Source organism: Salvelinus fontinalis, chromosome 6 (assembly GCF_029448725.1).
Source record: "Salvelinus fontinalis isolate EN_2023a chromosome 6, ASM2944872v1, whole genome shotgun sequence".
Lineage (NCBI taxonomy): Eukaryota > Metazoa > Chordata > Actinopteri > Salmoniformes > Salmonidae > Salvelinus > Salvelinus fontinalis.
The window spans coordinates 1,725,602-1,752,942 of NC_074670.1; the positions used below are offsets into that span (position 1 = coordinate 1,725,602).

Consider the following 27,341-nt stretch of genomic DNA (forward strand, 5'->3'; position numbering starts at 1 on the left):
GATGCTGTCTATAGGTAACAGGTAATACTGTCTGGATAAATGATGGTCTGATGCTGTCTCTAGGTAACAGGTAATACTGTCTGGATAAATGATGGTCTGATGCTGTCTATAGGTAACAGGTAATACTGTCTGGATAAATGATGGTCTGATGCTGTCTATAGGTAACAGGTAATACTGTCTGGATAAATGATGGTCTGATGATGTCTATAGGTAACAGGTAATACTGTCTGGATAAATGATGGTCTGATGATGTCTCTAGGTAACAGGTAATACTGTCTGGATAAATGATGGTCTGATGATGTCTATAGGTAACAGGTAATACTGTCTGGATAAATGATGGTCTGATGCTGTCTATAGGTAACAGGTAATACTGTCTGGATAAATGATGGTCTGATGATGTCTATAGGTAACAGGTAATACTGTCTGGATAAATGATGGTCTGATGATGTCTATAGGTAACAGGTAATACTGTCTGGATAAATGATGGTCTGATGATGTCTATAGGTAACAGGTAATACTGTCTGGATAAATGATGGTCTGATGCTGTCTATAGGTAACAGGTAATACTGTCTGGATAAATGATGGTCTGATGCTGTCTATAGGTAACAGGTAATACTGTCTGGATAAATGATGGTCTGATGCTGTCTCTAGGTAACAGGTAATACTGTCTGGATAAATGATGGTCTGATGCTGTCTCTAGGTAACAGGTAATACTGTCTGGATAAATGATGGTCTGATGCTGTCTCTAGGTAACAGGTAATACTGTCTGGATAAATGATGGTCTGATGCTGTCTATAGGTAACAGGTAATACTGTCTGGATAAATGATGGTCTGATGCTGTCTATAGGTAACAGGTAATACTGTCTGGATAAATGATGGTCTGATGCTGTCTATAGGTAACAGGTAATACTGTCTGGATAAATGATGGTCTGATGCTGTCTCTAGGTAACAGGTAATACTGTCTGGATAAATGATGGTCTGATGCTGTCTCTAGGTAACAGGTAATACTGTCTGGATAAATGATGGTCTGATGCTGTCTATAGGTAACAGGTAATACTGTCTGGATAAATGATGGTCTGATGCTGTCTATAGGTAACAGGTAATACTGTCTGGATAAATGATGGTCTGATGATGTCTATAGGTAACAGGTAATACTGTCTGGATAAATGATGGTCTGATGATGTCTCTAGGTAACAGGTAATACTGTCTGGATAAATGATGGTCTGATGATGTCTATAGGTAACAGGTAATACTGTCTGGATAAATGATGGTCTGATGCTGTCTATAGGTAACAGGTAATACTGTCTGGATAAATGATGGTCTGATGCTGTCTATAGGTAACAGGTAATACTGCTTCCTGCCAACGTATAGTGATCAGCTGCCGCCTTTCTCTGAAGGTCATTGTATCTCTTGTCAGGGGTTGTCATGGGTGACCCTTGAAGATCGTGATCAACAGCTATGCTGAGAGCACTGAGGTCATCAGATGTGTGTGTGTGTGTGTGTGTGTGTTGGCACCCGTTCCCATGGGAACCCTGAACAAAGCTGCATCAGGCCTGACAGTCTCAGAAAGTGAAGGCTTCTAATCCATCACCCATGAAGCCAATCAGAAGGACTTGTCCTCTGACATCAACCTTCCCATCAGTCTCCAGTGGCTCCCAGTGTGTCAAGATCTACAAGGTGATCCTACAGAGTCAGATGACTGATTTTAAACCCAGCTGACGACAGCCTCGCCACAGAGGCACAGGCATCAACACTGAGCTGGGTAGAGAGAGACTAGCGAACACAATCAACGTGGTATCATGGATGCTTAGATATCAGTGTGATTTGGACTGCGGTTGCGTTGTGCGTCTCCCTGGCTCGGGGGAGGGGGAGATGACGCAATAGGACTTGGTGTGTGAAGACTAGACGAGCTGGCTCGGGGGAGGGGGAGATGACGCGATAGGACTTGGTGTGTGAAGACTAGACGAGCTGGCTCGGGGGAGGGGGAGATGACGCAATAGGACTTGGTGTGTGAAGACTAGACGAGCTGGCTCGGGGAGGGGGAGATGACGCAATAGGACTTGGTGTGTGAAGACTAGACGAGCTGGCTCGGGGGGGGGGGGGGGGGGGTGACGCAATAGGACTTGGTGTGTGAAGACTAGACGAGCTGGCTCGGGGAGGGGGAGATGACGCAATAGGACTTGGTGTGTGAAGACTAGACGAGCTGGCTCGGGGGAGGGGGAGATGACGCAATAGGACCTGGTGTGTGAAGACTAGACGAGCTGGTTCAGCTGGATCTCTCCCGTCTTCAGTTAAGTCTTGTTTCAATATCTGTGCAAATGAACAAAAGTCCCTTTCTCCTCTCCACTCTAGCCATTATGACTCTGTTATTAAGGAAGTGACCGAGACAGATATGACCATGTCGGCACCTACCGGGATGTCGTCTGCCCGCAGTATGTTCCCTGAGAGGTCCAGGTGACTGAGGGTGCTGGGGATGGACTGGTTGGCACTCAGTGACTGGGCAAGGCTGTTCACCCCTGGAACAATACACAGAGGGGTAGAGGATGGTTAGAGACAGAGAGGTAATGTACAGTAATACAGGGCTGTTCACCCCTGGAACAATACACAGAGGGGTAGAGGATGGTTAGAGACAGAGAGGTAATGTACAGTAATACAGGCCTGTTCACCCCTGGAACCAAACACAGAGGGGTAGAGGATGGTTAGAGACAGAGATGTAATGTACAGTAATACAGGCCTGTTCACCCCTGGAACAATACACAGAGGGGTAGAGGATGGTTAGAGACAGAGAGGTAATGTACAGTAATACAGGCCTGTTCACCCCTGGAACAATACACAGAGGGGTAGAGGATGGTTAGAGACAGAGAGGTAATGTACAGTAATACAGGCCTGTTCACCCCTGGAACAATACACAGAGGGGTAGAGGATGGTTAGAGACAGAGAGGTAATGTACAGTAATACAGGCCTGTTCCCCCCTGGAACAATACACAGAGGGGTAGAGGATCGTTAGAGACAGAGAGGTAATGTACAGTAATACAGGCCTGTTCACCCCTGGAACAATACACAGAGGGGTAGAGGATGGTTAGAGACAGAGAGGTAATGTACAGTAATACAGGGCTGTTCACCCCTGGAACAATACACAGAGGGGTAGAGGATGGTTAGAGACAGAGAGGTAATGTACAGTAATACAGGCCTGTTCCCCCCTGGAACAATACACAGAGGGGTAGAGGATGGTTAGAGACAGAGAGGTAATGTACAGTAATACAGGGCTGTTCACCCCTGGGTACAGAGAACAGGGTAGAGGATGGTTAGAGACAGAGAGGTAATGTACAGTAATACAGGGCTGTTCACCCCTGGGTACAGAGAACAGGGTAGAGGATGGTTAGAGACAGAGAGGTAATGTACAGTAATACAGGGCTGTTCACCCCTGGGTACAGAGAACAGGGTAGAGGATGGTTAGAGACAGGGAGGTAATGTACAGTAATACAGGGCTGTTCACCCCTGGAACAATACACAGAGGGGTAGAGGATGGTTAGAGACAGAGAGGTAATGTACAGTAATACAGGGCTGTTCACCCCTGGAACAATACACAGAGGGGTAGAGGATGGTTAGAGACAGAGAGGTACCACCAGGTAACACCACCAGGTATCACCACCAGGTAACACAACCAGGTATCACCACCAGGTATCAACACCAGGTAACACCCCCCAGGTATCACCACCAGGTAACACCACCAGGTATCAACACCAGGTATCACCACCAGGTAACACAACCAGGTATCACCAACAGGTAACACCACCAGGTATCACCAACAGGTAACACCACCAGGTATCACCACCAGGTATCACCACCAGGTAACACCACCAGGTATCACCACCAGGTAACACAACCAGGTATCACCACCAGGTAACACCACCAGGTATCAACACCAGGTATCACCACCAGGTATCACTACCAGGTAACACCACCAGGTAACACCACCAGGTAACACTACCAGGTAACACCACCAGGTAACACCACCTGGTAACACCACCTGCAGCACATACTGTATACCATTTACATCTTAAAGGTGAGTCAGCGAAATGACGTTGCACGAGCAGCAACGCAGATATTGTGATGAACAATATGCAAGACTTCGCTCAAACACAGTACCTGTACATGTGCACGGGTTCGCATCAAGCTCTTACAATGTGGGAGCCACGGGACCAAAACAGCGGAGAAGTTGAACCTCGCGCTTCAACGCTCTTAGTTATTGCAGAAATCGACCCACTAGGTTGTTTACTTTGTACATCTACGTCATACCACTCAAAAACAATATTTTACTATTTATTTCATTAGTCCACTGTTGATACAGTCACAAAATGTCAGTAATCAGGTTCAAGATATATAACTTTCTAAACACAGAAAGTGTCACAGCATGATGATGCGTTTTGCATCAGGAAGGTCAACACACGGCCTGATTCTCAACCAGTCATATCTCACAGTGAAGTCAACAGGAAGGTCACCACATGGCCTGATTCTCAACCAGTCATATCTCACAGTGAAGACAACAGGAAGGTCATCACATGGCCTGATTCTCAACCAGTCATATCTCACAGTGATGACATCAGGAAGGTCAACACACGGCCTGATTCTCAACCAGTCATATCTCACAGTGACGACAACAGGAAGGTCATCACATGGCCTGATTCTCAACCAGTCATATCTCACAGTGAAAACATCAGGAAGGTCAACACACGGCCTGATTCTCAACCAATCATATCTCACAGTGAAGTCAACAGGAAGGTCACCACATGGCCTGATTCTCAACCAATCATATCTCACAGTGAAGTCAACAGGAAGGTCACCACATGGCCTGATTCTCAACCAGTCATATCTCACAGTGAAGACAACAGGAAGGTCATCACATGGCCTGATTCTCAACCAGTCATATCTCACAGTGATGACATCAGGAAGGTCAACACACGGCCTGATTCTCAACCAGTCATATCTCACAGTGACGACAACAGGAAGGTCATCACATGGCCTGATTCTCAACCAGTCATATCTCACAGTGAAGACATCAGGAAGGTCAACACACGGCCTGATTCTCAACCAGTCATATCTCACAGTGATGACATCAGGAAGGTCAACACACGGCCTGATTCTCAACCAGTCATATCTCACAGTGAAGACAACAGGAAGGTCATCACATGGCCTGATTCTCAACTAGTCATATCTCACAGTGAAGACAATAGGAAGGTCATCACATGGCCTGATTCTCAACCAGTCATATCTCACAGTGAAGACAACAGGAAGGTCATCACATGGCCTGATTCTCAACCAGTCATATCTCACAGTGAAGACAACAGGAAGGTCATCACATGGCCTGATTCTCAACCAGTCATATCTCACAGGAAAGACAACAGGAAGGTCATCACACGGCCTGATTCTCAACCAGTCATATCTCACAGGAAAGACAACAGGAAGGTCATCACATGGCCTGATTCTCAACCAGTCATATCTCACAGTGAGGACATCAGGAAGGTCATCACATGGCCTGATTCTCAACCAGTCATATCTCACAGGAAAGACAACAGGAAGGTCATCACATGGCCTGATTCTCAACCAGTCATATCTCACAGTGAGGACATCAGGAAGGTCATCACATGGCCTGATTCTCAACCAATCATATCTCACAGGAAAGAGGCACATATACTGTAGGATATGAGCACTGACAGGGTTATTAGTGGCATTAAGGCCACTGCCTACTGACTATGTCCTTTACTACAGCTCTATATGGTCAATGTCATATCAAACACTGATCTGGGACCAGCCAACTCAATATGGTCAATGTCATATCAAACACTGATCTGGGACAGGCCAACTCAATATGGTCAATGCTACATCAAACACTGATCTGGGACCAGCCAACTCTATATGGTCAATGTCACATCAAACACTGATCTGGGACCAGCCAGCTCTATAAGGTCAATGTCACATCAAACACTGATCTGGGACCAGCCAACTCTATAAGGTCAATGTCACATCAAACACTGATCTGGGACCAGCCAACTCTATAAGGTCAATGTCACATCAAACACTGATCTGGGACCAGCCAACTCTATAAGGTCAATGTCACATCAAACACTGATTAGACAGCCCGTCACCAATCTACCTGGCTATAGAGGATTAGACAGCCCGTCACCAATCTACCTGGCTATAGAGGGTTAGACAGCCAGACACCAATCTACCTGGCTATAGAGGATTAGACAGCCCGTCACCAATCTACCTGGCTATAGAGGGTTAGACAGACAGTCACCAATCTACCTGGCTATAGAGGGTTAGACAGCCAGTCACCCATCTACCTGGCTATAGAGGGTTAGACAGACAGTCACCAATCTACCTGGCTATAGAGGATTAGACAGCCAGTCACCAATCTACCTGGCTATAGAGGGTTAGACAGCCAGACACCAATCTACCTGGCTATAGAGGGTTAGACAGCCAGTCACCAATCTACCTGGCTATAGAGGGTTAGACAGCCAGTCACCAATCTACCTGGCTATAGAGGGTTAGACAGCCAGTCACCAATCTACCTGGCTATAGAGGGTTAGACAGCCCGTCACCAATCTACCTGGCAATAGAGGGTTAGACAGCCAGTCACCAATCTACCTGGCTATAGAGGGTTAGACAGCCAGTCACCAATCTACCTGGCTATAGAGGGTTAGACAGACAGTCACCAATCTACCTGGCTATAGAGGGTTAGACAGCCAGTCACCAATCTACCTGGCTATAGAGGGTTAGACAGCCAGTCACCAATCTACCTGGCTATAGAGGGTTAGACAGCCAGTCACCAATCTACCTGGCTATAGAGGGTTAGACAGCCCGTCACCAATCTACCTGGCAATAGAGGGTTAGACAGCCAGTCACCAATCTACCTGGCTATAGAGGGTTAGACAGCCAGTCACCAATCTACCTGGCTATAGAGGGTTAGACAGCCAGTCACCAATCTACCTGGCTATAGAGGGTTAGACAGACAGTCACCAATCTACCTGGCTATAGAGGGTTAGACAGCCAGTCACCAATCTACCTGGCTATAGAGGGTTAGACAGCCAGTCACCAATCTACCTGGCTATAGAGGATTAGACAGACAGTGAGGGATCTCTCTGGCTATAGAGGGTTAGACAGCCAGTCACCAATCTACCTGGCTATAGAGGGTTAGACAGCCAGTCACCCATCTACCTGGCTATAGAGGGTTAGACAGCCAGTCACCAATCTACCTGGCTATAGAGGGTTAGACAGACAGTCACCAATCTACCTGGCTATAGAGGGTTAGACAGCCAGTCACCAATCTACCTGGCTATAGAGGATTAGACAGCCCGTCACCAATCTACCTGGCTATAGAGGATTAGACAGCCAGTCACCAATCTACCTGGCTATAGAGGGTTAGACAGCCAGTCACCAATCTACCTGGCTATAGAGGGTTAGACAGCCCGTCACCAATCTACCTGGCTATAGAGGGTTAGACAGCCAGTCACCAATCTACCTGGCTATAGAGGGTTAGACAGCCAGTCACCAATCTACCTGGCTATAGAGGGTTAGACAGCCAGTCACCAATCTACCTGGCTATAGAGGGTTAGACAGCCAGTCACCCATCTACCTGGCTATAGAGGGTTAGACAGCCAGTCACCAATCTACCTGGCTATAGAGGGTTAGACAGACAGTCACCAATCTACCTGGCTATAGAGGGTTAGACAGCCAGTCACCAATCTACCTGGCTATAGAGGGTTAGACAGACAGTGAGGGATCTCTCTGGCTATAGAGGGTTAGACAGACAGTCACCAATCTACCTGGCTATAGAGGATTAGACAGCCAGTCACCAATCTACCTGGCTATAGAGGGTTAGACAGCCAGTCACCAATCTACCTGGCTATAGAGGGTTAGACAGCCAGTCACCCATCTACCTGGCTATAGAGGGTTAGACAGCCAGTCACCAATCTACCTGGCTATAGAGGGTTAGACAGACAGTCACCAATCTACCTGGCTATAGAGGGTTAGACAGCCAGTCACCAATCTACCTGGCTATAGAGGGTTAGACAGCCAGTCACCAATCTACCTGGCTATAGAGGATTAGACAGCCCGTCACCAATCTACCTGGCTATAGAGGATTAGACAGCCCGTCACCAATCTACCTGGCTATAGAGGGTTAGACAGCCAGACACCAATCTACCTGGCTATAGAGGGTTAGACAGCCCGTCACCAATCTACCTGGCTATAGAGGGTTAGACAGCCAGTCACCAATCTACCTGGCTATAGAGGGTTAGACAGCCAGTCACCAATCTACCTGGCTATAGAGGATTAGACAGACAGTGAGGGATCTCTCTGGCTATAGAGGGTTAGACAGCCAGTCACCAATCTACCTGGCTATAGAGGGTTAGACAGCCAGTCACCAATCTACCTGGCTATAGAGGGTTAGACAGCCAGTCACCAATCTACCTGGCTATAGAGGGTTAGACAGACAGTCACCAATCTACCTGGCTATAGAGGGTTAGACAGCCAGTCACCAATCTACCTGGCTATAGAGGGTTAGACAGCCAGTCACCAATCTACCTGGCTATAGTGGGTTAGACAGACAGTGAGGGATCTCTCTGGCTATAGTGGGTTAGACAGACAGTGAGGGATCTCTCTGGCTATAGTGGGTTAGACAGACAGTGAGGGATCTCTCTGGCTATAGAGGGTTAGACAGACAGTGAGGGATCTCTCTGCCTATAGTGGGTTAGACAGACAGTGAGGGATCTCTCTGGCTATAGAGGGTTAGACAGACAGTGAGGGATCTCTCTGGCTATAGAGGGTTAGACAGACAGTGAGGGATCTCTCTGGCTATAGAGGGTTAGACAGACAGTGAGGGATCTCTCTGGCTCAGAATCAAACTCCCATAAGTCAGTGTGAACTCTGAGGAACTGGCCTCTCTCCTGGGAGAACCAATCAATAGACAGTATTCTCCTAAGTCAGTGTGAACTCTGAGGAACTGGCCTCTTTCCTGGGAGAACCAATCAATAGACAGATAAATACCAGTCCTTTGGGGGCATTCTGAAGCATGCCGAAAGTTGATCTATGGAACTCTATTCATTACAGGCCATTACAGAGAGAGAGAGAGAGAGAGAGAGAACGAGAGAGAGAGAGAACGAGAGAGAGAGAGAACGAGAGAGAGAGAACGAGAGAGAGAGAGAACGAGAGAGAGAGCGAGAACGAGAGAGAGAGAGAACGAGAGAGAGAGAGAGAGAATGAGAGAGAACGAGAGAGAACGAGAGAGAACGAGAGAGAACGAGAGAGAACGAGAGAGAGAGAGAGAGAGAGAGAGAGAGAGAGAGAGAGAGAGAGAGAGAGAGAGAGAGAGAGAGAGAGAGGGAGAGGAGAGGGAGAGGAGTGGAGAGGAGAGGAGAGGAGAGGAGAGGAGAGGAGAGGAGAGGAGAGGAGAGGAGAGGAGAGGGAGAGTTCCATTAGGCTCCCTCCCTCTGCAGTAACAGTATTGTTCCATTAGGCTCCCTCCCTCTGCAGTAACAGTATTGATCCATTAGGCTCCCTCCCTCTGCAGTAACAGTGTCATTAATTAGGGCTATATTACTAATAACATGCTGGTTGGTGTGAACAGTTGAATCAGAGGTGTGAACAGAGGAACACTGAGTAATTGCTCTCCTATGATGATGCTCAACTAAGCAATAAGGCACGAGGGGGTGTGGTATATGGCCAATATACCACGGCTAAGGGCTGTTCTTAAAGCACGACGCAACGCAGAGTGCCTGGATACAGTCCTTAGTCGTGGTATATTGGCCATATACCACAAACCCCAGAGGTGCCTTATTGCTATTATAAACTGGTGACCAATGTAATTAGAGCAGTAAAAATACATGTTTTATCATACCCGTGGTATATGGTCTATTAAAAACTGGGTGGTTCGAGCCCTGAATGCTGATTGGCTGACAGCCGTGGTATATCAGACCGTATACCACGGGTATGACAAAACATTTATTTGTACTGCTCTAATTACATTGGTCACCAGTTTATAATAGCAATAAGGCACCTCGGGGGTTTGTGGTATATGGCCAATATACCACGGCTAAGGACTGTATCCAGGCACTCCGTGTTGTGTCGTGCTTTAAGAACAGCCCTTAGCCGTGGTATATTGGCCATATATTACTTAAATATACCATGGCTTTCAGCCAATCAGCATTGCCTTATTATGTCAATATACCATGGCTTTCAGCCAATCAGCATTGCCTTATTACTTAAATATACTTTGGCTTTCAGCCATCAGCATACAGGGCTCGAACCACCCAGTTTATAATGTGCTTTAACCTTTGGTGAATACTTTGAACCTAACAACAATATAGACAACAACGTAAACAATAATATAGACAACAATATAAACAACAATATAAACAATATAGACAACAATATAAACAACAACATAGACAACAATATAAACAACAACATAGACAACACTATAAACAACAACATATACAACAATGTAAACAACAATATAGACAACAATATCAACAATAATACAAACAATATAGACAACAATATCAACAACAATATAAACAACAACATAGACAACAATACAAACAACAACATAGACAACAATATAAACAACAGCATAGACAACAATATAAACAACAACAAAAACATAAACAACAACATAGACAACACTATAAACAACAACATAGACAACAACATTGACAACAATATAAACAACAACATAGACAACAATATAAAAAACAACATAGACAACAATATAAACAACATAGACAACAACAACATAAACAATAACATAGAGAACAATATAAACAACAACATAGACAACAATATAAACAACAACATAGACAACAATATAAACAACAACATAGACAACAATATAAACAACAACATAGACAACAACACTGACAACAATACAAACAACAACATAGACGACAACAACATAAACAACAATATGAATCATGCAAACCGGATTGTTCTCATATATCTCTCATACATCAAAAAGGGAAATGATTTCCCAGCAAGCAGCCCTGTGGATTATTGAACATTAGAGAAGCAGCCCTGTGGATTATTGAACATTAGAGAAGCAGCCCTGTGGATTATTGAACATTAGAGAAGCAGCCCTGTGGATTATTGAACATTAGAGAAGCAGCCCTGTGGATTATTGAACATGAGAGAAGCAGCCCTGTGGATTATTGAACATTAGAGAAGCAGCCCTGTGGATTATTGAACATTAGAGAAGCAGCCCTGTGGATTATTGAACATGAGAGAACTGTCTGTGCTTAACGGTTTGGAAGTTGAATACAAGTTTTCCATGTAAATGCCAGAATGTGAGAAAGTCCAGTCATTACCTTTGGGTGACAATGAGGTTTTGGAAAAGTTTAAATGCTTGAGTCCCATGGGGAGTTTGGCAAACTGTGTTCCCAGGGAGGTGATTCCTGGAGGAAACAGCAGAATGGAAAACAACACTTAGTCATTTGGCAGTACCATGATATCAGACAGACTGGGGATTTCAATTCACTGCCTTCCTTTTCCCCTGAGCTGCCGGGGGGAGAGATACATGGGAAGGAAGACTACAGCTCTGTTCACTCAAACACTCAGTGTTCATTCTAATGCAGGCCCGGTTAGCGTTTGTGTAAAGACAGATTGTACAACTCAAAGGTCTCTTGACGATACATGTGACACGAGGACAAATTTGCTAGAAAATCTGAGAGACGGAGAATATTTGGCATCTCTTTAATTGATGTGACTTGGAAAGACACCACAGGTTTAGAGGGGATGAAATGTTTTACCTGCTCTCATAGTTCAGCGGAAAGTTCTATTCTAGTCCAGAACATTCTGTTAACTCTTCTTCTCTATACTTCAACAACACAACAATACAGAGAGTCACAGACACGATCACGAACGACGGGGAAATGCTATCAAATGCATTAGATATTCTCCATGGAATGAGACAGTTTAAATGACAAAAGAAACTCACTGAATTAGCTCACATATTCAACTTCACAATAATCTGAAAGAGTTTAATATTTGATCAAGGGCAAAGGGATTCCAATTTAAATAGATTTAGAGGGGCTATACTAGTACTCAGAAGCAGCTCTCTCTGCTGAGTGATAGATTTAGAGGGGCTATACTAGTACTCAGAAGCAGCTCTCTCTGGTGAGTGATATATTTAGAGGGGTTATACTAGTACTCAGAAGCAGCTCTCTCTGCTGAGTGATATATTTAGAGGGGCTATACTAGTACTCAGAAGCAGCTCTCTCTGCTGAGTGAAAGATTTAGAGGGTTTAGACAAGTACTCAGAAGCAGCTCTCTGGTGAGTGATAGATTTAGAGGGGCTATACTAGTACTCAGAAGCAGCTCTCTCTGCTGAGTGATAGATTTAGAGGGGCTATACTAGTACTCAGAAGCAGCTCTCTCTGCTGAGTGATAGATTTAGAGGGGCTATACTAGTACTCAGAAGCAGCTCTCTCTGCTGAGTGATAGATTTAGAGGGGTTATACTAGTACTCAGAAGAAGCTCTCTGCTGAGTGATATATTTAGAGGGGTTATACTAGTACTCAGAAGCAGCTCTCTCTGCTGAGTGAAAGATTTAGAGGGGTTATACTAGTACTCAGAAGCAGCTCTCTGCTGAGTGATAGATTTAGAGGGGCTATACTAGTACTCAGAAGCAGCTCTCTCTGCTGAGTGATAGATTTAGAGGGGCTACACTAGTACTCAGAAGCAGCTCTCTCTGCTGAGTGATAGATTTAGAGGGGTTATACTAGTACTCAGAAGAAGCTCTCTGCTGAGTGATATATTTAGAGGGGTTAGACTAGTACTCAGAAGCAGCTCTCTCTGCTGAGTGATAGATTTAGAGGGGTTATACTAGTACTCAGAAGAAGCTCTCTGCTGAGTGATATATTTAGAGGGGTTATACTAGTACTCAGAAGCAGCTCTCTGCTGAGTGATAGATTTAGAGGGGCTATACTAGTACTCAGAAGGAGCTCTCTCTGCTGAGTGATAGATTTAGAGGGGTTATACTAGTACTCAGAAGCAGCTCTCTCTGCTGAGTGATAGATTTAGAGGGGCTATACTAGTACTCAGAAGCAGCTCTCTGCTGTGTGATATATTTAGAGGGGCTATACTAGTACTCAGAAGCAGCTCTCTGCTGAGTGATAGATTTAGAGGGGTTAGACTAGTACTCAGAAGCAGCTCTCTGCTGTGTGATATATTTAGAGGGGTTATACTAGTACTCAGAAGCAGCTCTCTCTGCTGAGTGATAGATTTAGAGGGGCTATACTAGTACTCAGAAGCAGCTCTCTCTGCTGAGTGATAGATTTAGAGGGGCTATACTAGTACTCAGAAGCAGCTCTCTCTGGTGAGTGATATATTTAGAGGGGTTATACTAGTACTCAGAAGCAGCTCTCTCTGCTGAGTGATATATTTAGAGGGGCTATACTAGTACTCAGAAGCAGCTCTCTCTGCTGAGTGAAAGATTTAGAGGGTTTAGACAAGTACTCAGAAGCAGCTCTCTGGTGAGTGATAGATTTAGAGGGGCTATACTAGTACTCAGAAGCAGCTCTCTCTGCTGAGTGATAGATTTAGAGGGGCTATACTAGTACTCAGAAGCAGCTCTCTCTGCTGAGTGATAGATTTAGAGGGACTATACTAGTACTCAGAAGCAGCTCTCTCTGCTGAGTGATAGATTTAGAGGGGTTATACTAGTACTCAGAAGAAGCTCTCTGCTGAGTGATATATTTAGAGGGGTTATACTAGTACTCAGAAGCAGCTCTCTCTGCTGAGTGAAAGATTTAGAGGGGTTATACTAGTACTCAGAAGCAGCTCTCTGCTGAGTGATAGATTTAGAGGGGCTATACTAGTACTCAGAAGCAGCTCTCTCTGCTGAGTGATAGATTTAGAGGGGCTACACTAGTACTCAGAAGCAGCTCTCTCTGCTGAGTGATAGATTTAGAGGGGTTATACTAGTACTCAGAAGAAGCTCTCTGCTGAGTGATATATTTAGAGGGGTTAGACTAGTACTCAGAAGCAGCTCTCTCTGCTGAGTGATAGATTTAGAGGGGTTATACTAGTACTCAGAAGAAGCTCTCTGCTGAGTGATATATTTAGAGGGGTTATACTAGTACTCAGAAGCAGCTCTCTGCTGAGTGATAGATTTAGAGGGGCTATACTAGTACTCAGAAGGAGCTCTTTCTGCTGAGTGATAGATTTAGAGGGGTTATACTAGTACTCAGAAGCAGCTCTCTCTGCTGAGTGATAGATTTAGAGGGGTTAGACTAGTACTCAAAAGCAGCTCTCTGCTGAGTGATAGATTTAGAGGGGCTATACTAGTACTCAGAAGCAGCTCTCTGCTGAGTGATAGATTTAGAGGGGTTAGACTAGTACTCAGAAGCAGCTCTCTGCTGAGTGATAGATTTAGAGGGGTTATACTAGTACTCAGAAGCAGCTCTCTGCTGAGTGATAGATTTATAGGGGTTATACTAGTACTCAGAAGCAGCTCTCTGCTGAGTGATAGATTTAGAGGGGTTATACTAGTACTCAGAAGCAGCTCTCTGCTGAGTGATAGATTTAGAGGGGTTATACTAGTACTCAGAAGCAGCTCTCTCTGCTGTGTGATAGATTTAGAGGGGCTATACTAGTACTCAGAAGCAGCTCTCTGCTGAGTGATAGATTTAGAGGGGTTATACTAGTACTCAGAAGCAGCTCTCTGCTGAGTGATAGATTTAGAGGGGTTATACTAGTACTCAGAAGCAGCTCTCTGCTGAGTGATAGATTTAGAGGGGCTATACTAGTACTCAGAAGAACACTACCAGTCAAACGTTTTAGAGTGTGCAAAGCTGTCATCAAGGAAAAGAGTGGCTACTTTGAAGAATCTAAAATAGAAAGTATATTTAACACATTTTTGGTTATTACATGATTCCATATGTGTTATTTCATAGTGTTGATGTCTTCACTATTATTCTACAATGTACATTTAACATTTACATTTAAGTCATTTAGCAGACGCTCTTATCCAGAGCGACTTACAAATTGGTGCATTCACCTTATGACATCCAGCGTAGAAAATATTTAAAAACAAACAAAAACCCTGGAATGAGTAGCTGTGTCCAGACTTTGGACTGGTACTGTATATATTTATGTTGTATTATACAGGGCCCATTATGTTGTATTATACAGGGCCATTATGTTGTATTATACAGGGGCCCATTATGTTGTATTATACAGGGGGCCATTATGTTGTATTATACAGGGGGCCATTATGTTGTATTATACAGGGGCCCATTATGTTGTATTATACAGGGGCCCATTATGTTGTATTATACAGGGGCCCATTATGTTGTATTATACAGGGGGCCATTATGTTGTATTATACAGGGGGCCATTATGTTGTATTATACAGGGCCATTATGTTGTATTATACAGGGGCCAATTATGTTGTATTATACAGGGGCCATTATGTTGTATTATACAGGGGCCCATTATGTTGTATTATACAGGGCCCATTATGTTGTATTATACAGGGGCCATTATGTTGTATTATACAGGGGCCCATTATGTTGTATTATACAGGGCCCATTATGTTGTATTATACAGGGGCCCATTATGTTGCATTATACAGGGGGCCATTATGTTGTATTATACAGGGGCCCATTATGTTGTATTATACAGGGGCCCATTATGTTGTATTATACAGGGGCCCATTATGTTGTATTATACAGGGGGCCATTATGTTGTATTATACAGGGGCCCATTATGTTGTATTATACAGGGGCCCATTATGTTGTATTATACAGGGGCCCATTATGTTGTATTATACAGGGCCCATTATGTTGTATTATACAGGGCGCCATTATGTTGTATTATACAGGGCCTATTATGTTGTATTATACAGGGGCCATTATGTTGTATTATACAGGGGCCATTATGTTGTATTATACAGGGGCCATTATGGTGTATTATACAGGGGCCCATTATGTTGTATTATACAGGGGCCATTATGTTGTATTATACAGGGGGCCATTATGTTGTATTATACAGGGGCCCATTATGTTGTATTATACAGGGGGCCATTATGTTATATTATACAGGGGGCCGTTATGTTGTATTATACAGGGCCCATTATGTTGTATTATACAGGGGCCATTATGTTGTATTATACAGGGGCCATTATGTTGTATTTTACAGGGGCCATTATGTTGTATTATACAGGGGCCCATTATGTTGTATTATACAGGGGGCCATTATGTTGTATTATACAGGGGCCATTATGTTTTATTATACAGGGCCCATTATGTTGTATTATACAGGGGCCCATTATGTTGTATTATACAGGGGGCCATTATGTTGTATTATACAGGGGGCCATTATGTTGTATTATACAGGGGCCATTATGTTGTATTATACAGGGCCCATTATGTTGTATTATACAGGGGCCTTTATGTTGTATTTTACAGGGGCCATTATGTTGTATTATACAGGGGCCCATTATGTTGTATTATACAGGGGGCCATTATGTTGTATTATACAGGGGCCATTATGTTGTATTATACAGGGCCCATTATGTTGTATTATACAGGGGCCCATTATGTTGTATTATACAGGGGGCCATTATGTTGTATTATACAGGGGGCCATTATGTTGTATTATACAGGGGCCCATTATGTTGTATTATACTGGGGCCATTATGTTGTATTATACAGGGGGCCATTATGTTGTATTTTACAGGGGCCATTATGTTGTATTATACAGGGGCCCATTATGTTGTATTATACAGGGGGCCATTATGTTGTATTATACAGGGGCCATTATGTTGTATTATACAGGGTCCATTATGTTGTATTATACAGGGGGCCATTATGCTGTATTATACAGGGGCCATTATGTTGTATTATACAGGGCCCATTATGTTGTATTATACAGGGCCCATTATGTTGTATTATACAGGGCCCATTATGTTGTATTATACAGGGGCCCATTATGCTGTATTATACAGGGGGCCATTAGGTTGTATTATACAGGGGCCCATTATGTTGTATTATACAGGGGCCCATTATGTTGTATTATACAGGGGCCCATTATGTTGTATTATACAGGGGGCCATTATGTTGTATTATACAGGGCCCATTATGTTGCATTATACAGGGCCCATTATGTTGTATTATACAGGGGGCCAGTATGTTGTATTATACAGGGGGCCATTATGTTGTATTATACAGGAGGCCATTATGTTGTATTATACAGGGGCCCATTATGTTGTATTATACAGGGCCCATTATGTTGTATTATACAGGGGCCCATTATGTTGTATTATACAGGGCCCATTATGTTGTATTATACAGGGGCCCATTATGTTGTATTATACAGGGGGCCATTATGTTGTATTATACAGGGGCCCATTATGTTGTATTATACAGGGCCCATTATGTTGTATTATACAGGGGGCCATTATGTTGTATTATACAGGGCCCATTATGTTGTATTATACAGGGGCCCATTATGTTGTATTATACAGGGCCCATTATGTTGTATTATACAGGGGCCCATTATGTTGTATTATACAGGGGCCCATTATGTTGTATTATACAGGGGCCCATTATGTTGTATTATACAGGGGCCCATTATGTTGTATTATACAGGGCCCATTATGTTGTATTATACAGGGGGGCATTTGAAAAGAGTCTCAGTATGAATGTATAATAAAGTAGAGGAGGACAGTAGAGTCATACCTCGATCCTCCAGTGGGTTATTGGCAAGGTTGACAGTGTGGAGTCCTGAGTTGGGGTTATGGGAGAGGGCATTCGCCAGCTTCTGTGCAAAATCCCTTTGGAGAGAGAGGAAACGTTACGTCAGATAAAACCTGTCAGATATCTACCACAGTATGTGTGTTACTTACAGAGAGAGAGAGAGAGAGAAAGAAAACATTACGTCAGATAAAACCAGTCAGGACCACTGATACCACACAGAGACAACTGTTTCTGACAAACCTCACAGAGAGACAGAGAGAGACAGAGACAGAGAGAGAGACAGAGAGAGAGACAGAGAGAGAGAGACAGAGAGAGAGAGACAGAGAGAGAGAGACAGAGACAGAGACAGAGACAGAGACAGAGACAGAGACAGAGAGACAGAGACAGAGAGAGAGAGAGAGAGAGAGAGAGAGAGAGAGAGAGAGAGAGAGAGAGAGAGAGAGAGAGAGAGAGAGAGAGAGAGAGAGAGAGAGAGAGAGAGAGAGAGAGAGAGGAGAGAGAGAGAGAGAGAGAGAGAGAGAGAGAGAGAGAGAGAGAGAGAGAGAGAGAGAGAGAGAGAGAGAGAACGAGCACAAGCGATATAAAGGAGGGTAGTCACCTAGTGAGTCCTGCGTTGTCCAGAACCAGTTCCTCTAGTCGACTGGACCGGGCCACCACCCGAAGGATCTGGTCGGACACGTCTGCTGACTGGAAACAAGTCAGGAAGCATTAGTATTTAGGCTACATCAACATTTAAAAACACAACTATTATTTAAATTCAACATATCACTGACAGCACTCCCAACACTGTGGAAACTACATGGTAACTCAATGAACCTTCAACACTCCCCACACTGTGGAAACTAAATGGTAACTCAATGAACCTTCAACACTCCCCACACTGTGGAAACTAAATGGTGACTCAATGAACCTTCAACACTCCCCACACTGTGGAAACTAAATGGTAACTCAATGAACCTTCAACACTCCTCACACTGTGGAAACTACATGGTAACTCAATGAACCTTCAACACTCCCCACACTGTGGAAACTACATGGTAACTCAATGAACCTTCAACACTCCCCACACTGTGGAAACTAAATGGTAACTCAATGAACCTTCAACACTGCCCACACTGTGGAAACTACATGGTAACTCAATGAACCTTCAACACTCCCCACACTGTGGGAACTAAATGGTAACTCAATGAATCTTCAACACTCCCCACACTGTGGAAACTAAATGGTAACTCAATGAACCTTCAACACTCCCCACACTGTGGAAACTAAATGGTAACTCAATGAACCTTCAACACTCCCCACACTGTGGGAACTAAATGGTAACTCAATGAACCTTCAACACTCCCCACACTGTGGAAACTTAATGGTAACTCAATGAATCTTCAACACTCCCCGCACTGTGGAAACTTAATGGTAACTCAATGAAATGACCTTCAACACTCCCCACACTGTGGGAACTAAATGGTAACTCAATGAACCTTCAACACTCCCCACACTGTGGAAACTAAATGGTAACTCAATGAACCTTCAACACTCCCCACACTGTGGGAACTAAATGGTAACTCAATGAACCTTCAACACTCCTCACACTGTGGAAACTAAATGGTAACTCAATGAATCTTCAACACTCCCCACACTGTGGAAACTAAATGGTAACTCAATGAACCTTCAACACTCCCCACACTGTGGAAACTTAATGGTAACTCAATGAATCTTCAACACTCCCCGCACTGTGGAAACTTAATGGTAACTCAATGAAATGACCTTCAACACTCCCCACACTGTGGGAACTAAATGGTAACTCAATGAACCTTCAACACTCCCCACACTGTGGAAACTAAATGGTAGCTCAATGAACCTTCAACACTCCCCACACTGTGGGAACTAAATGGTAACTCAATGAACCTTCAACACTCCCCACACTGTGGAAACTAAATGGTAGCTCAATGAACCTTCAACACTCCCCACACTGTGGAAACTAAATGGTAACTCAATGAACCTTCAGCACTCCCCACACTGTGGAAACTAAATGGTAACTCAATGAACCTTCAACACTCCCCACACTGTGGAAACTAAATGGTAACTCAATGAACCTTCAACACTCCCCACACTGTGGAAACTAAATGGTAACTCAATGAACCTTCAACACTCCCCACACTGTGGAAACTAAATGGTAACTCAATGAACCTTCAACACTCCCCACACTGTGGAAACTAAATGGTAACTCAATGAACCTTCAACACTCCCCACACTGTGGAAACTAAATGGTAACTCAATGAACCTTCAACACTCCCCACACTGTGGAAACTAAATGGTAACTCAATGAACCTTCAACACTCCCCACACTGTGGAAACTAAATGGTAACTCAATGAACCTTCAACACTCCCCACACTGTGGAAACTAAATGGTAACTCAATGAACCTTCAACACTCCCCACACTGTGGAAACTAAATGGTAACTCAATGAACCTTCAACACTGCCCACACTGTGGAAACTAAATGGTAACTCAATGAACCTTCAACACTCCCCACACTGTGGAAACTAAATGGTGACTCAATGAACCTTCAACACTCCCCACACTGTGGAAACTAAATGGTGACTCAATGAACCTTCAACACTGCCCACACTGTGGAAACTAAATGGTAACTCAATGAACCTTCAACACTCCCCACACTGTGGAAACTAAATGGTGACTCAATGAACCTTCAACACTCCCCACACTGTGGAAACTAAATGGTAACGCAATGAACCTTCAACACTCCCCACACTGTGGAAACTAAATGGTAACTCAATGAACCTTCAACACTCCCCACACTGTGGAAACTAAATGGTAACTCAATGAACCTTCAACACTCCCCACACTGTGGAAACTAAATGGTAACTCAATGAACCTTCAGCACTCCCCACACTGTGGAAACTAAATGGTGACTCAATGAACCTTCAACACTGCCCACACTGTGGAAACTAAATGGTAACTCAATGAACCTTCAACACTCCCCACACTGTGGAAACTAAATGGTGACTCAATGAACCTTCAACACTCCCCACACTGTGGAAACTAAATGGTAACTCAATGAACCTTCAACACTCCCCACACTGTGGAAACTAAATGGTAACTCAATGAACCTTCAGCACTCCCCACACTGTGGAAACTAAATGGGAAACTCAATGAACCTTCAACACTCCCCACACTGTGGAAACTAAATGGGAAACTCAATGAACCTTCAACACTCCCCACACTGTGGAAACTAAATGGGAAACTCAATGAACCTTCAGCACTCCCCACACTGTGGAAACTAAATGGGAAACTCAATGAACCTTCAACACTCCCCACACTGTGGAAACTAAATGGTAACTCAATGAACCTTCAACACTCCCCACACTGTGGAAACTAAATGGGAAACTCAATGAACCTTCAGCACTCCCCACACTGTGGAAACTAAATGGTAACTCAATGAACCTTCAACACTCCTCACACTGTGGAAACTAAATGGTACCTCAATGAACCTTCAGCACTCCCCACACTGTGGAAACTAAATGGGAAACTCAATGAACCTTCAACACTGCCCACACTGTGGAAACTAAATGGTACCTCAATGAACCTTCAACACTCCTCACACTGTGGAAACTAAATGGGAAACTCAATGAACATGTTCCTGTTGTTCAATGTAGAATGATGTATCTCAGAGTCTGCCGTTTTCACCCAATCACTGATGGCGTAGTGACACAGGTTCCACCCCCACAACGGCCCTCTGCTTTCAGCACTCCACTTAACGTGAGCCAGACCACTCTCGTTGGGGGGGCGTCCTGAGCCAGACCACTCTCGTTGGGGCGTCCTAAAAGCAGAGTTGATTGTCTGTCCAAGCATGTCAGGGAGGGAACAATCTACCCCCCCCCCCCCCCCCCCCCCCCCCCCCCCCCCCCCCCCCACCACAGCCTCTACTGTAGACACTGAACAGGGGGAAGAGGTTTGGAATGAGGGCTCTGATTGAGATGAGAGACCACGGGGTGGTCTGTAAAAAGGGAGCCGGGAGACGAAACCTACATTTAGGATTGATAAATAATTCATAGAGAGCAACCAACTTCTGCACTGCTGCAAAACAGAGCTCTTGACCCAGTTCTCTGCTTTCTGTGGGGCCTGTTGATTCCTCACTGCCCACCCATTCTCTGTGTGAATCAAGTGAATTAAATCAAATACATCCCTTCAGTTCAGGGCCTGTTGATTCCTCTCTGCCATCCATCATTTGTGTGAATCAAGTGAATCAAATCAAATACATCCCTTCAGTTCAGAGCCTGTTGATTCCTCTCTGCCATCTATCCTTTGTGTGAATCAAGTGAATCAAATCAAATACATCCCCTTCAGTTCAGGGCCTGTTGATTCCTCTCTGCCATCCATCCTTTGTGTGAATCAAGTGAATCAAATCAAATACATCCCTTCAGTTCAGAGCCTGTTGATTCCTCTCTGCCATCTATCCTTTGTGTGAATCAAGTGAATCAAATCAAATACATTCCTTCAGTTCAGGGCCTGTTGATTCCTCTCTGCCATCTATCCTTTGTGTGAATCAAGTGAATCAAATCAAATATATCCCTTCAGTTCAGGGCCTGTTGATTCCTCTCTGTCATCCAACCTTTGTGTGAATCAAATCAAATATAGCCCTTCAGTTCAGCTATGCAGAGCAGAGGGACGTCAATAGTCTCTTTATCTGTTTACATTCATATGACAAACAGTGATCAGAATAACAGTACACCAGCGTTAGTGCAACTAAGTGACATTCCATGTATAAGAGAGCCATTCCTGGTGGCCAGCATGCTAATTATGACAGACAAAGAGGGATTGTGTGAGGCAGGATGGTTCTCTTTTCAGGGGCAGAGAGAAACGGGGTGGCACAGAGGACTGTTGTTCCCAGGGACTGAGAGAGAGAGAGAGAGAGAGAGAGAGAGAGAGAGAGAGAGAGAGAGAGAGAGAGAGAGAGAGAGAGAGAGAGAGAGAGAGAGAGAGAGAGAGAGAGAGAGGTAGGTGTGCTCAGAGGAATGTCAAATAGAAAAGGACAGGAGGTCACAGTGGACATCAGAATACTGGTCTTCATGCTAGACTGAAGGATGTTAACACACAGTACAGTGAGGGATGTTGACACACAGTACAGTGAGGGATGTTAACACACAGTACAGTGAGGGATGTTGACACACAGTACAGTGAGGGATGTTAACACACAGTACAGTGAGGGATGTTGACACACAGTACAGTGAGGGATAGTAACACACAGTACAGTGAGGGATGTTGACACACAGTACAGTGAGGGATGTTAACACACAGTACAGTGAGGGATGTTGACACACAGTACAGTGAGGGATGTTGACACACAGTACAGTGAGGGATGTTAACACACAGTACAGTGAGGGATGTTGACACACAGTACAGTGAGGGATAGTAACACACAGTACAGTGAGGGATGTTGACACACAGTACAGTGAGGGATGTTAACACACAGTACAGTGAGGGATGTTGACACACAGTACAGTGAGGGATGTTGACACACAGTACAGTGAGGGATGTTAACACACAGTACAGTGAGGGATGTTAACACACAGTACAGTGAGGGATGTTAACACACAGTACAGTGAGGGATGTTAACACACAGTACAGTGAGGGATGTTAACACACAGTACAGTGAGGGATGTTAACACACATGACAGTGAGGGATAGTAACACACAGTACAGTGAGGGATGCTAACACACAGTACAGTGAGGGATGTTAACACACAGTACAGTGAGGGATGTTAACACACAGTACAGTGAGGGATGCTAACACACAGTACAGTGAGGGATGCTAACACACAGTACAGTGAGGGATGTTAACACACAGTACAGTGAGGGATGCTAACACACAGTACAGTCAGGGATGTTAACACACAGTACAGTCAGGGATGTTAACACACAGTACAGTGAGGGATGCTAACACACAGTACAGTCAGGGATGCAAACACACAGTACAGTCAGCGATGCTAACACACAGTACAGTCAGGGATGCTGACACACAGTACAGTGAGGCATGTTGACACACAGTGCACCACTCCATCCACAGCCTGGTCCCAGATCTGTTTCTACTGTCATGCCATCTTCTGTGTGACGATGACCATAGGAGTTGGAAGACAGCACAAACTAACAGATCTGAGATCAGGCTTGTGTGAGCCGGATCAGCTCAAAGGAGCAGGAGTCTAAGGCAGCTTGATGTACCAGCACACCCCCTGGTCAGGACACTAGTCTATCTCCTGTTTCTGTAGTGGGGCATCTTGATGTACCAGGACACCCCCTGGACAGGACACTAGTCCATCTCCTGTTACTGTAGTGAGGCAGCTTGATACCAGGACACCCCCTGGACAGGACACTAGTCTATCTCCTGTTTCTGTAGTGAGACAGCTTGATGTACCAGGACACCCCCTGGACAGGACACTAGTCCATCTCCTGTTTCTGTAGTGAGACAGCTTGATGTACCAGGACACCCCCTGGACAGGACACTAGTCCATCTCCTGTTACTGTAGTGAGGCAGCTTGATGTACCAGGACACCCTCTGGACAGGACACTAGTCCATCTCCTGTTTCTGTAGTGAGACAGCTTGATGTACCAGGACACCCCCTGGACAGGACACTAGTCTATCTCCTGTTACTGTAGTGAGGCAGCTTGATGTACCAGGACACCCCCTGGACAGGACACTAGTCCATCTCCTGTTTCTGTAGTGAGGCAGCTTGATGTACCAGTACACTCCCTGGACGGGACACTAGTCTATCTCCTGTTACTGTAGTGAGGCAGCTTGATGTACCAGGACACCCCCTGGATAGGACACTAGTCTATCTCCTGTTACTGTAGTGAGGCAGCTTGATATACCAGGACACCCCCTGGACAGGACACTAGTCTATCTCCTGTTACTGTAGTGAGGCAGCTTGATGTACCAGGACACCCCCTGGACAGGACACTAGTCTATCTCCTGTTACTATAGTGAGACAGCTTGATGTACCAGGACACCTCCTGGACAGGACACTAGTCTACTATCTCAGGGTCTTACCCCCAATCTAGCTCCTTAATGCTGAAGTATTTTGGAATGCAGAGGAATGGAAATCCCAACCTTCCAACCAACAAGGCCATTAAGTCCAGAGGAGCCTGATGAAAGCTTTCCTGTCACAGACTAGCAGACACATGCATCACATCACATACCAGTCAAAACAGGAGCTTTAGTATCCCAAAAGACCTGCGCTGGTTTCTATGGCAACTCAGCCCTCAAACAAAGCTACCGGGCTGAGGGGCTCACCGCTCTCTCTTTCTTTATCTCTCTCTTTCTTTATCTCTCTCTTTCTTTATCTCTCTCTCTCTCTCTCAATGTCTCACTCTATATCTCTCAATTCAATTCAATTCAATTCAAGGGGCTTTATTGGCATGGGAAACATGTGTTAACATTGCCAAAGCAAGTGAGGTAGATAATATACAAAAGTCAAATAAACAATCAAATTAACAGTAAACGCTCTCTTTCATTCTCATTCTCTCTCTCTCTATACCTCTCTCTTTCTCTCAATGTCTCTCTCTATACCTCTCTCTCTCTCTCTAACTCTCTCTCTCAATTTCAATTCAATTAAAGGGGCTTTATTTATTTATTTACATTGTCACAGCAAGTGAGACAGACAAAAGGCAAAAGGGAAAAACAATCAAAATGAACAGTAAACATTACACTCACTAAAGTTCCAAATGAATAGAGACATATCAAATGTCACATGATGTCTGTATACAGAGTTGTAATGATGTGCAGACAGTTCAAGTAAACAAGGGAAAATAAATAAACATAAATCTCTCTCTCTCTCTCCATAGTCAATACAGGACATTAACATTCAGAGTCTAATTACCCCCACAAAGCCTTTTGGCCTGCTTTGTGTGGGTGTGAGTGTGAGTGTGAGTGTGAGTGTGAGTGTGTGTGTGTGTGTGTGTGTGTGTGTGTGTGTGTGTGTGTGTGTGTGTGTCCTCCATGATGGAACTGTGTGATAGTTGACAGACGAGGAGGAAAGGATGTTGAGAATGTGTCTGAGATGCTTTTGGGCCTGACTGGACTGACTGGGATACCCACTGTGATACCCGCTGTGATACCCACTGTGATACCCGCTGGGATACCCACTGTGATACCCGCTGTGATAACCGCTGTGATACCCACTGTGATACCCGCTGGGATACCCACTGTGATACCCGCTGTGATACCCACTGTGATACCCGCTGTGATACCCGCTGTGATACCCACTGTGATACCCGCTGTGATACCCACTGTGATACCCACTGTGATACCCGCTGGGATACCCACTGTGATACCCGCTGTGATACCCGCTGTGATACCCGCTGTGATACCCGCTGGGATACCCACTGTGATACCCACTGTGATACCCGCTGTGATACCCACTGTGATACCCGCTGTGATACCCACTGTGATACCCGCTGGGATACCCACTGTGATACCCGCTGTGATACCCACTGGGATACCCACTGTGATACCCGCTGGGATACCCACTGTGATACCCACTGTGATACCCACTGTGATAACCGCTGTGATACACACTGGGATACCCACTGTGATACCCGCTGGGATACCCACTGTGATACCCGCTGGGATACCCGCTGTGATACCCACTGTGATACCCACTGTGATAACCGCTGTGATACACACTGGGATACCCACTGTGATACCCGCTGGGATACCCACTGTGATAACCGCTGTGATACCCACTGTGATACCCACTGTGATACCCGCTGTGATACCCACTGTGATACCCACTGTGATACCCGCTGGGATACCCACTGTGATACCCGCTGTGATACCCGCTGTGATACCCACTGTGATACCCGCTGTGATACCCGCTGTGATACCCACTGTGATACCCACTGTGATACCCACTGTGATACCCGCTGGGATACCCACTGTGATACCCGCTGTGATACCCGCTGTGATACCCGCTGTGATACCCGCTGTGATACCCGCTGTGATACCCGCTGTGATACCCGCTGTGATACCCACTGTGATACCCACTGTCTTTGTGTCTTTGTGGAATGAAGAGTCTTATTACAGAGAAACACTAGACTGTTCTGCCGTGGGGTAGAGACAGAGAGAGAGACAGACAGAGAGATGAGGAAAGGGAGGGGACAGAGGCAGACTGAGAGATGAGGAAAGGGAGGGGACAGAGGCAGACTGAGAGATGAGGAAAGGGAGGGGACAGAGGCAGACAGAAAGAGAGAGAGGCAGACAGAGAGATGAGGAAAGGGAGGGGACAGAGTCAGACAGAAAGAGAGAGAGACAGACAGAGAGATGAGGAAAGGGAGGGGACAGAGGCAGACAGAAAGAGAGAGAGACAGACAGAGAGATGAGGAAAGGGAGGGGACAGAGGCAGACAGAAAGAGAGAGAGGCAGACAGAGAGATGAGGAAAGGGAGGGGACAGAGGCAGACAGAAAGAGAGAGAGGCAGACAGAGAGATGAGGAAAGGGAGGGGACAGTGGCAGACAGAAAGAGAGAGAGACAGAGAGATGAGGAAAGGGAGGGGACAGAGGCAGACAGAAAGA

At 45.0% G+C, this 27,341-nt stretch overlaps 1 protein-coding gene across 1 annotated transcript in view; it reads right to left on the reverse strand.

The window, feature by feature from the left end:
- LOC129856752 (F-actin-uncapping protein LRRC16A-like) overlaps positions 1-27,341 on the reverse strand; it is a 150,510-nt gene that overhangs the window by 96,123 nt on the left and 27,046 nt on the right. The window contains exons 9-12 of the mRNA XM_055924474.1: positions 18,355-18,443; positions 17,739-17,833; positions 11,364-11,450; positions 2,413-2,516 (exon numbers count right to left, since the gene is read on the reverse strand). Of these exons, the coding sequence (XP_055780449.1) occupies positions 2,413-2,516; positions 11,364-11,450; positions 17,739-17,833; positions 18,355-18,443 (375 nt within the window). The remainder of the gene's footprint in view (positions 1-2,412; positions 2,517-11,363; positions 11,451-17,738; positions 17,834-18,354; positions 18,444-27,341) is intronic.